Raw genomic sequence first — 12,663 nt, forward strand, 5'->3', positions numbered from 1 at the left:
CATATAAACAAAAAAATATAAAAAAATCGAAAAACAAACAACTTTTGAAAATATTTTTCAAAGTAAGCATTTTTTACACGAAACTATGGTCAAGATAAGTTTGTTGTTAATAACAGTGGGCAAATAATAAAAGGTCAAATTCAGTCAAACAATTGGCCGTTGTTATTAACATTGGGCGATAATTTACACTAAATTTTACTAGTCAGCATTTGCCCGCTGTTAATAATAGCGGCCCATTGTTTGACCGACTTCCACTTTATTTTTGAACAAATACTCCATTGTTGGACTTTTTGATCGACTATCGCCCACTGTTAATATAAGTAACAACGACCGATTACTGAGCTGACTTTTTTTGACTCAATATAGTAATAGGCCACTGTTATTAAGTGCGAACATTACCAAGGCATAGATTTGAATAAAAACTGCTTACTTTGGAAAATATTTTTAAAAGTTGCTTATTATTCGACTTTTTTATACATTATTCTTATTTGTTTCAAATTTTCCTCTTGTGTTTAGTCAAGGTCCAATGAAAATAAATAAAAAAAATGAGTATTAATCTAATTTTTAATATCCAAATCCATCCAATGCCTATTCTTGCCCTAAACTCGATTTATGACAAATTTTAGACCCATGTTAGTGCTATTTTGAATCTATATAGACTCATTTTACACCTAATCAGTGATCCATCTATAAACTATAAACATAACTAAGGTAAAATAGTAATAACATCATCCTCTCTTAAATTTGTCAATGTATCACATTGTTATAAAGAAAAATTATAAAAAACTACCTATTTTCTACCATTTTTTGTAAAAGACTACCTATTCTAATCTTTTTTGTGAAAAACAACCTTATATATATGACCCAAACGTATGCGAAACACTACCACATAAACAAAAACATTTGTTGACCGCCAAGTTTAGGTTTAATCAAACACAAAGTAAAATCAGCTAAACAAATTAAAATGAAAAGTGATGAAATGAGAGGAACAGAAAACTACTCATCAAATGCTTGCAAAAGACAATGCTGTGTAGAAGGCAGAAAGCCGGCAGTGGTAAGAACTGACCGACGGAGGAGTGAAAGTGAATTGTAAGAAATGTAAGTAACTGATTCACAATTCACAAACTTTATAAGCAAAACATGAGAAAAGACATCCTTCAAGTTTGTTAATTTCCATTTGTATGAGCTAATTGAGAAATGTCTCCCAAATCAGACAGTTAGCCATAAATAATTAAAAGCAATAGCAACAATGTTGGCAAAATTGTTGTCGAGCAAACAAGATCAAGGCGCAAGCCTTTGTGGATCGCGGGGATATAGAGATGTCTTCCTGATGTTGTTTAGGTTGCAGAATAGCATAACAACCCGCTCCAAACCCACTCCGAACCCACCGTGAGGCCAAGCACCATATCTGCAAAACAAATTTTTCATTTGGTAGAGTAAAAGTTTTTTGGGTTCCAATATATGTACAGGATGAAAATGATTACTCGAAACTCAAAGTTCTGACTGCACATTCAGACCAAACAAAAGGGTAACATGACAGCAATAACCCTTGCATAGAATGATACAATAGAACTACCATGTATTCATCTAAGAGTTTGCTACAAAAGCATTTCTCTACTTTATTAAGGGAGAGGGTGGGTTAGACGAGTGAACGAAAGAAATGTATAGATGGGATTGAGAAAGATAATGAGAATCCGGATAGATTAGAATAGTGTTTGAACTTATGCCCCAAAATAGAAATATAGCAAAATGAAGTTAGACCGAAGTGGCAAACATAGCAAATTGAGAGAGGCAGTGGGAGTATAGTGGTACATAGCTACTAAATAATATTCTAAAATCATAGTCTATATCCAATAAAGTCTTATTGCTTCCAATTAAAAAAAGCAATGATATTCTCATCGTTGGGCAATTAGATAGTATATAGTAGTGAGAGTGAAGCCAAGAAGGCAAACACATGCAGCTACCGAAACAACGGGCATAAACACTATTATAACCACCAACTTAAAGCAAAATTTGCTTCAAGTTGGAGTATTAGGCTTTAGGTAATGGCTCATGAAATCAAAAGCAAGCCACTCCAAATATTTTGTGAAACATGCATCCAAATGCCCTGTCTTGTACACTGCATCTCTCCACACCAGAGCCCCAAGATCATGGTATTAACTGCTGCTCCCTAAAAAATATACCATAGTGGTGGTCATTAACATTTACACAGATCACTGCCTCCTTATACTACCACTAAAGTGCCATCACTACTGATATGATGTCCTTGTCCGGTAGTTCGTGAAACACGTAAATCGCCAAAAACCACCACCACACTATCTATCGATCACATTGACATTGTTGCTTGCCCGTTTAAAGGATCATCATCCTTATTCTTTTGTCAGGTAAAAGATTAAGAAAACCTTACCCCTAAGAGATTGCACCACCCACAATTGGCATAAGTATTAAAGATTGGTAGGGACCACTAAATTGCGTGGTATTGATTAAAAGTGAGAGAAAATGAAAAAAAACTGTGGATAAAAATTAAAAAAAGTGGTGGTAATACTAAATGTTACAAAGTTAACAGACTAAAATGGAAAGTGTTTCAATCTCTTAGGGATAGAGGGAGCAACTCCAACATCTTAAACGAAATTCGGTCTCTTATCAATTAATCTTGATCTCAATCCGCCTCCACTTTTCTCAAAAAGGTAGAATCTTCTAGAGGAATCGCGGTTGTGGTTGCTGACACCAACCATTATTCCACCTTGTTTTCCTCTTATCCATTACCTCGTTTCTAATAGATGCGACTTCATGAAGATATGAAGTCAGGCCCACCAATTTAAGAAGGGAGCCATTAAAATATAACAAGAGTGTGAAAGAGATGAGAACATTTTGAGTTCCTTTTGATGAGAAAAGTTGTAAAAAGCAATTATATAAAAAGTATACGATAATGACTTATGCTAAATCCCATTAACAAAAAAATCCACAGTACTCTAACTAGTAAATCCAGGCTCGTATTCAAAGAGTTCGTCCCTAGAAGGTAATTACTATATGTGAAACAACACTGATTCAAGAACAACACCACATAAGTTTTATGGAAACCAGTCTATAGTGACAGTGAACCTGAGTTTTTGTTGCTATCAAAAACTCATATTTAGGATATCATTTTTGTAAGTAATCCCATCAAAAAACATGACCAGCATTAAGAGTAACACTTCAAATCATGACTACCTAATAAAACCTAGAATCACCTGATGACAAAAATATAAGGCATCCCATTAAGTCACTTAATGAATCATTGATAACTTATCCAATCATTCCAATCTATCGTCATATTCTCCTATAAATCCAAATTTCAAGTCTTTCTTCACTTTTATTGCAAGTCATTTTTGGACCACTTTCAATTTGAACTCCTGAAAGTTTCAACCTTCTATTGTTCTAACTTTTCATTATTCGGTTTTCTTTACACGACCATTGAGGATGGTTTTCACTGACTTTTTCTTCGATATCTACAATCCAAGCCCTTTCTGATGTATTTTATTTCAAATTACTTTCTTTAGTGCATGCCCATTCATCTTTGAGGTGCATGCTTAAGAAAAGAAAATCAAAAGTGCAGAAAATTATATTACTATCAAAATACAAGCAACCCTAGCTCTCATTAAATTCAGCCATTTAACTAAGGCACAAAATACTAAGCAAAAGTTAATCCAGTACTGAATCACAGTTACCATAAGAGGCAATATCCAGCTACACAACAATTTTTAGCTAGAAAATTAACAACTTACTTGAAGGAGTCAATATAAGTAGCTATTGTCTTCACTTCAATACCACATGCTTCAGCACGCTTCGTCAAAAATTCAGGGTCATGGACACGCTGAGCTCCTGATATGATCTCCTCACCTGAAGGGAATGCAGAAGTTAGGGTAAATAATCTTGAAACAGCATATATGAATGAAGTATCAGATTAAGGGATTGCAACTCATTTCAGATGCTTATGATTAATTGTTAGTAGAAGCAGTAATACTACCATAGTGCAAAAATATTTATCATACAGTCACAATACACTGATACAGTGATATGGGCATATGAATGATATTTTATAAAGTGAACAAAAAGGTCACTAACTTGTCAGAAAATGACAAACAGACCAATAAACATGCATGAACAGCAAAATGAGTAAGAATGTGCAAAAAAATTCCGTTCATATCAAGAGATGACATGTACTGGAAAATAAGTTGTGCATTTAGTTGCAAGCAAGGCTCCATTCTACATAGCGTATTTGAACTTTGTACCTGTAATCCTTAATCTTTATTTTCTAGACCTTGTCTGAATTTATAAGTCAAAAATAAGTTAAATATGTGAGAGATCACATCACTGACCTTATCAGAACTTACGTGAATTTATCTAATTTCATTAGCTAAACATATGTGAAGGTTTTTTTTCCATGATATGAGCCATATAGAAAAGAGCCTTAATTAGCCATACAGAATAAATCCACACTAGTCTAGTAGTAGCCCAATGGCCGACTTCTAAACCAATTTCTCCCACTACTTAACATCTACTTGGTTCTCTTTACCCCTTGCCACCTTAAACTCCAAAGAATAACCGTAAACCCCTTTCCTCACACCCTTGAGTCCTTGATGTTAGTGTAATTGGTGACTTGAGTGCACCAAATAAATTCTATGCATTATGTGAGAATAGAGAGCGAATCCTATGAATGGATTAAATGGGTGAGTTAAGTATGTAACTTAATGTTTGATTGATGATGGTGTTTAAGTGGTAGAATTAATTCATGAAGTTATGGAGGAATTAAGGAGTGACTTACACATAAGAATTATGGTATGATGAATGATAGTTAATGAGAAGACTAAAGAGTGAAGATTCTTGTACGAGGCATCAAGTAATGAAGCATTGCCTTGGTCGAGCATTGGATTCGGTTTTTGACTCTTGATGTTCCTTGAAGTTGAAGTTGTTTATTGTGCAATAATCCTTAGCCTTAATTATGTAATACTCATTAATGTACACACCTCTATAAATAGAGGTCTCATATGTCATTGTAACACATCCACAAAACACCCGGAGCCTAAACACAAGCCTAATCTCTTCTCTATTGTAATTCTCCATTTGAGCTTTGTGATAATATAAGCGAGATACTACACACCAGAGGACGTAGCCTTAATTGGGTGAACCTCGTTAAATCTTGTGTTATTTTAATTGCATTATTATCTCCTACAAACATTGTTTTCATTGAAAGTGTAATTTGTTCATCACAAGACTCCATGCACTCGATCTTGGTAATATTGAAGTTTGAAACACGTCGTTTGAACTCTAATAAAGCGTCATTCTCACTTGACACACCCGACCTATACTATACCTATAGTAAATCTGAATTTGTATGCTAACAACTATGAGGTATGAACCTGGATGCATACCTATATGCCAATCAGAACACACTAGTAAAACTAACCCAAACCATTGACCACATATACTTGTAGACAAAGAATTTGCACATAACAATCAGATTAAAATTGTACAAGTTTTATGAGGTGGGACTCTTTTTTTGCAAACGTATTTTCTCCATAAAAAATGAAGGCTTAGGTTAAGGGGCTCCACAGGGAAAGATTATAACTTCGATCGAATTTAGAATAAGGCCATTTTCATTATGTTGGTCAAGTGGTCATTACTAATGTTCGATGGACATGAGTAGGATATTTGTACAGTTCAATTTGGTTTAAAATCTTACAATTATTTTCATAAATATTCATGTTAGACATTTGGACATGTAATCATGTCTGGCACCAACAATGTAATTTCCTTACAACAACACATAGGCCACATTGAACATGATATATTAAGCTTCAAGCCAGTCAATGAATAGAACGATCTACATAGACCACATTCAACATGATCACTTGGGGATTGTGGAGTGAAATTCACCCAATAAGTATTTGTAGTTTTTACTTAAGGATTAGTCTAAAACTTTTTATGTTCTAGTTGTTTAACAATTATAACTATTTTAATTTGGGTATGAAACTTTACTAAGTTGTAAGACTTGAGTAGTTGGTCAAATATTATCAAGTTATTTGAAGTTTGTTTAGCCTAACATTCAATTTTTAGAAATAGATATGACGGTAACTCTCCTATGATTAGATTTCAATTCATGTTTTACCTTTAAAATGTTTTTCGAAAATTTGACCTAGTTATGAGGTGTTACAAATACAATATGGATAAGATAATCACGGAAATCCCCAACATTCATGCACAAAAAGAAAACATAACAAAGATGGCAGGGCATAGCAAGAAATAGATTACATTTCATACATCACACAGATGACAGTAAATAAAGCAATTATCTTGCAACAAAGGTGCATTGGTTTCAACATTGGAACGTAGGCATTTCTAATGATGAAATCCTGTCCAATTGTGGGAGAAAACAAATAATTGAAAAGAAAACAATCTAGCTTACCTCGTATAAAGACATCAAATGAATTGCTATATAATGGATCATCATAGCAGGGCATCGTGTAGAATGGCCTAACAGCCAATGGATACCGATGAAGGATGTAAAACTCTGTGTCATATCTGCAAAAAAAAAAGACACAATTGTCAATCCTCCCAGCTAGAACTATGCAAAGAAGAGACATCCAAGAATAAATTAATACTCATCATTCAACAAAGAGATCTCTAACAATCTATTTCGTTCATATACATGAAAATTTTCTTTCAAGCAATACAATCAAAAAATTCTTTGTCAGCATTCAAATCATTCAATGTTCTTTATAATGGTGCTTCTGCTTTACAGTTATTACTTAACTAGTGCCTCTTACGATGTATAACAACATACTTCCTAAATGTCAAACCAGTGTTTCTTAATGCATGTTGCATTTGTATAAATAATCTTTCAAGAAAACAAAAATTCTTCAAAAGATTAACTCACTTGTCACGGACTAATTCTCCGAGCTTTCTTTCTGTTTCGGTGTTAAGATCCCCATATGGATCGACTTCAATACCAGCCTCCTGCAAATATAAGACAATTGCCAATGAAATCAAATATATGGAAGCAAAAATATGCAATCACTGTAAGCATCCTTGAAGATCACTTGCAACAGGACGAGTTTCAAAGAGCATTTTAACATCAACTTCGTTTTAATATTGACGACGCAGATATGCATCTATGGAATCTCCATAGAATATGAAGTTATGAACATCAGCTACTTTAAACAGTACTACATTGAAAGAAACCTTCAATATTGCTGCAGAGTGCAGACATTCCTCCCAAATTCACAACTTACTATCAGATTATTATTCTAACTACTGGTGAAAAAGTGAAACATCCTTTTACCTTAAGCATTTGAACTCCTTCTTGGAAGGTCAACTGCAATGTTTTCTGCAGATACTGCAAGTACATAAATTCCATGTGAACAAGAGTCCATTCAGAAACATAAAAAAAACATTGTTATAAGTTTTCACAAGACTCAAGAGTCGAGAATGCAAGAATCATGGTTCAAATAAAGTTGATGAATAGAAATATTTTTTTAAAAATAATAGAACTTAGAAATGAACCTTCAAAGGTTGAAATGGATATTGCCTTGACACAGCTTCTAGTTCTCCCTTGCAGTTCTCATTTAAGTGGTCAAAAATGGCGACAAATAACCGGTCAATTATGTCCATAACCTGGAGAATGCAAAAAAAATATCCAATTTGAGTTAAAATAATGCAAAACATAAGCAACTAAACAAAGATTTAGACAAGCTCATCCAACCTCTGAATAGTGTTCTTTGATCTCCATTTCTGCATCAAGACCCGTAAACTCACAAAGATGCCTGTGAGTAAAGGAATCCTCTGCCCTGAAAACAGGACCAACCTCAAACACGCGCCTGAAATCACCTGAAATTGACATTTGCTTGTGAAGCTGTGGTGATTGAGCAAGACATGCAGGCTGGCCTTTGTAGTCAAGTCTGAAAACTGCAGCCCCTCCTTCACTTGTTCCTCCCATCAACTTGGGGGTATGGATTCCTCGAAAACCTTCAGATCGCAAGAACACCCTAAATATCTGCAAAGGAACAAGGATAGACTAAAAAGATGGCCCGCAACTAAAACATCCAGCCATGACAATGGAGCTTGCATGAGAACCCAACCATCAAGTGTATCATATTAAACAGTTGATCTAGTAAACATTCAAGTAACTTGAGAAAATCAAGAGGATGTGACCATCTTTGCAATATTAATAATTGACAACAGAAAATCAATGAATTTCATGGATGATTCAACTTCTTCAAACATTTACAAATGAAATTCGTTATATCATGTACGAAAACCATTAATGAGAAAAGACAACAAAACATGCTCTCTATCCAATCTAACATGTAAGCATGAATGCTTAAGAGCTTCACAATCAAAATTAATCGTATGTTCCAACAAAATTACATATCACCTCATTCCTTGAGCTCATCCATAAAGACTATAAAATAAGTCAAGAATCAAGTTTATACATAATTGTACTAGTTCCACATCATTGATGCTATTCTTGAAAACATAGTGAAAAATTGCTAAACCCAGCAGCTATGGAGCAGAGTTATTTCATCAAATACAAAAATATTTTCAGTGTAGGAAGAATATCCAAAGAATCTACAAGATCTTCTTACATGTTCCACTTCACTGGACAAATGAAATATGGCTTGATTAGCTGGGGTCCTCAAATCTAATACTCGGAAATTCAAACGAGTATCTTGGTTAACCCGGACAAGTTGTTTACCATCCTGCAAACAAAAACATTTACCAAATTCGTCAAAAAAAAATTCTCTTTTATTTTCTCCACTTACTAATAGATATGACATTATTGCATTTCAAGCAGTTGATACCTCACATGAAATCAGATTCTTTTAAGCGGTAAGAAGAGGCAAAGTTCCAATACAGTTCAGTTTGTATAAAAACCTAACAGCCAGGGTGGGGCTGTGGAGAATGTTGGGTCTCCCAGCCGACCTTCGCGACCCAGTTTTTTCCTAAGCTCCACCCCCCTAAAATGCTGAAATATATAAAAGCTCTGCAGCATATATTTCATAAATGAGCTGCAGTGGGTGACTTTGACAACGTGAATGCAAGATAGTTGATTGGTCACATCCAAATTTAAGAAGCACCAATAATTTGCATTTTCAGGAAAAGGACAAGTAGGCAAATATATCTCTATGTGAATTTGAGATGCTTCTAGACTTATCCCTTGCACTTAAATCTCCATTTAGCTTGAATCGAGTTTGTAGTCCATTGGTCTTGGACCAATAATGGGACCATTAAAACCTAGATATTTATTTTAAAATTTTGAAGACAAACTAATTTATTCACCAAATCACCAGGTATCATTAGTAGAAGAGAGAGAACAAAGTTGGGCAACCATCCCATGCATATACAAATAGTATTGTAAACAAAACATGGTTATAGAAAGGGATGAAAATGAGACAAACAGAAAAAAATCAAGACACTACTTAAGAACAATGGGAAAAAACAAAAACAGGAAAAGAGGTTGTTGTCTTTCTTCAATACAAAGTACAAACTAAATCATTTTTAAAATATTAATTTACTTTAAGTATATCCTAATTAAGTTGAATTTCTAATAGTTTCAATGGTTTTTTACTTGCTTCATACATGCTTAAGTTTTGAAAATTAATAAATTTTTAAGAATTCTCCTTTTTTGGGAATTAAAGTATTTTTATTAATCACCAAAACTTATGGTATTACTCGGCCACGGTCATGTAGACAAAATTTGAAAACTCAGCACCCTCTATAGTTGCAACGGTATAAATATTAGCACACCTTCGAGTTTCTAACCTCTCTCTTCAAATGAGAGGAAGGGCAGAGAAATTATGCAAACCATACAGTACTAATATTCACATTTCTCTTGTTAGATTGTACAAAATCCTATTTTATGTACATTAGAATAACTTTTCCTCATCACTTTGAATAATTTATGAAATATTTTATTTGACATCTTATTAAATTTGTGTTCCCTAGCATCCAATTCAGGACTTCAACATACAAGAATCCACAATGATGCCAAAATAGTGAATAGACAGAATCTTATGGTCGCTCAACAGGAGTAAGCAAAGAAATCATTGGCATCACAATGTATCCAACACCATAAGGCATTGTATGTCAGTATAATCAATACTCCATCTCTTCCGAAAAAATTGTTCACCCTTCAAAAAGTATCTTCACTTCTAACTATGTAGCTCCATGCATCCTACGGGTCCCTAAGAAACCCATGCATACTGCAGAGTGCAATGAAGAAACTACACTAAGCTACCTTCGATAAAGGAAAATCAACGTAGCTACTAATATGTACTTTAAGTTAAAAGAAATTCTAGCTTTCCCGGACAACGAGACACTAAAGCTTCAGCTCATCCCTACTGTCTTCCTTACATAAAGAGCCAATATTTTAAGGTCTATCTGTTTAAGATGGTAGCATTTAGGTTTAAGTAGCAACTGGCAAGAAAAAGTAAAGTAAAGATAAAAGTCATAGAATCATAGAAAAAAAATCAAGAACCAAATAATAATATCATGGAACTCTAATTCAATTAAATTCAGCTTTACAGCCATGCATCAATTTTCAAAATATTTCTTATAATCCAGTAATCAGGATTCCAATTTTACAAGAAGATATTAAAACATTTCCAGCATTGAGGAACACCTTCAATTGCCAAAGGGAAATAACATTTTACCTTCAAAGCTTCTTCAATCTCCGCTTCACTTCGAGCAGCATCCTCAATGTTTATAGGAAGGGTTGGCACAGCTCTATTGATACAGTAAATCTTACGCACCTGAATCTCAACCTGCACCATAAACGTGAAAAATTTCACAGAAAAATAGTTAAACTCATCACATAAATCAATAATCAGAAAATCACACAAATGAAAATCAAAATCGCTCGTATTACCTGCTGAGAAGTTCCTTTAATGGCTTCATTAGGAACGGAAACAACACCAAAAATATCAACAATTGATTCACGGCTCAAAGTATTTGCAAACTTAACCATCTGCTCACTAACTTTCTCCTTAACAACCATCAAAACGCACTGAACAGTAAAACCAGCTTCTCTGACCACAACAAACGTCATTTTCTTCGAAACAGCGCGAATCGCTTGAACTCGTCCTCTGATAAGAACCTCCGAATCCTTAAGATCGGAAAAAAGAGATTTGACCTCCGTCCATTTCCGACCCGAAATCACCTTCGATTGGAGCTCAATGAGAGGAACATCGCCATAGTTGTCGGCGAGAGGGTCGGCAATTGAGGCTTCAGCGAGAGCTGCTGCGGCGGCTGCGGCCGCAGCTTCTTGCTTTTTGCGAAGCTTTTCGAGCTTAGCGGCTTCCTTTTTGGCGGCTTTCTTGCTGAGTTCCGGCGCTTGGTCGGTGTTTTCTACGACGGAGATTGTTGAAGATGGGGTTTGCTCGTCGGACGACATTTTTTTGACAATGGAAAAGAATGACAGGATGGGTTGAAGCCAGAGAGGTTGAGGGTTTTAGACTTTGCGATTTTGCGTACCAGCTTAGTCTTTGTCCGTTTTGCTTAAACTTTTAACAAAACAATACTTCTAGTTTTCTACTTAAAAAAAATATTTATATTTATTTATTAAGTTAAAAAAATTATATAGAATAATATAATATTCTCATAGTTTTTTTCTATAATAATCTCACTTGTTGATTAACATGAATAATTTTAAAATTAAATTTTATTTTACTAGAGTAAACTTGGATAATATAATAAGTAATTTATCAAAAAATAAATTAAAAATTATTGTAAAATTAGAAAAAATATTTAAAATTTTACATAAAAAATTATGATAATAAAAAAGAATCAGATTTTTAAAAACATTTTTTACTATTTTTTTCAACATTTTATTTTAATTTATCTTTTTTAAACAAAATAAAACGTGTTATAGCAACTTATCTGATTATCAGGTTTACTCTAAAAACATACACCCTAAAATTTAAACTATTCATGGTTAATCAATAGGTGAAATTATTGTAGAAAAACTATAAAAATGTTGAATTACTCTAAATAATTTTTTCTTTATTAAAATAAGTTTTAAAGTTTAGGTCATATATTAATTACTCCTATAACACAAAGTTTATTATTTACGAGTTATTATCATTATAAATTAAAATATGTAAATATTATAACCATCTTACCGGATTTCACACACCAAAAATGAACTGCTAACCTCTAAAACTAGTCTTTAATCCAATCTAAGTTAATTTTATGTATCTTTTCAGTATCTTTGACCTAACTCCTCTTCAATCTTAAAGCTTAAATAGCGACTTTCTTGAAGCTTCGACAATAAATCACACCACTATCATGTTTTCTATTTTACTCGATCAGATTAAATTTTTTTTTATAGTCTTATTCAAGTTAGACACAAAAAATGTCAAAAAAAAAAATTATATAGCATTCTCTTATTCAAGATGGTGTGCAGATTAATTTTTTGTTTTTCTAAGAGTCTTATTCAAGTTAGACACAAAAAATATAAAAAACAATTAATATATCATTCTCTCATTCAAGATGATGTGCATACTTTATAAGTAATTGGAATATTTTCTCCTATTGTCATATGATTTTAGGTGATATCTCATTAGCTTAGGGAGTGTGTGCGCCTAATGTTTCCTCCGATTATATGTTAGTATTGACAATAAGTCC

General features: G+C 33.6%; 1 protein-coding gene across 1 annotated transcript; it reads right to left on the bottom strand.

Moving 5' to 3' along the window:
- Nucleotides 1-1,031: 1,031 nt before the first annotated feature.
- Nucleotides 1,032-11,538, bottom strand: LOC130825563 (aspartate--tRNA ligase 2, cytoplasmic). Its single transcript, XM_057690850.1, has 10 exons — nt 10,907-11,538; nt 10,692-10,802; nt 8,625-8,738; nt 7,742-8,032; nt 7,543-7,653; nt 7,322-7,375; nt 6,917-6,996; nt 6,446-6,561; nt 3,765-3,879; nt 1,032-1,408 (listed from the first exon to the last, which is right to left on the bottom strand). The coding sequence occupies exons 1-10, from the start codon at nt 11,429-11,431 to the stop codon at nt 1,282-1,284; spliced, it is 1,644 nt and encodes a 547-aa protein (XP_057546833.1). The 5' UTR covers nt 11,432-11,538; the 3' UTR covers nt 1,032-1,281.
- Nucleotides 11,539-12,663: the final 1,125 nt, after the last annotated feature.

Source organism: Amaranthus tricolor, chromosome 10, assembly GCF_026212465.1.
Source record: "Amaranthus tricolor cultivar Red isolate AtriRed21 chromosome 10, ASM2621246v1, whole genome shotgun sequence".
In the NCBI taxonomy this organism is placed as follows: Eukaryota; Viridiplantae; Streptophyta; class Magnoliopsida; order Caryophyllales; family Amaranthaceae; genus Amaranthus; species Amaranthus tricolor.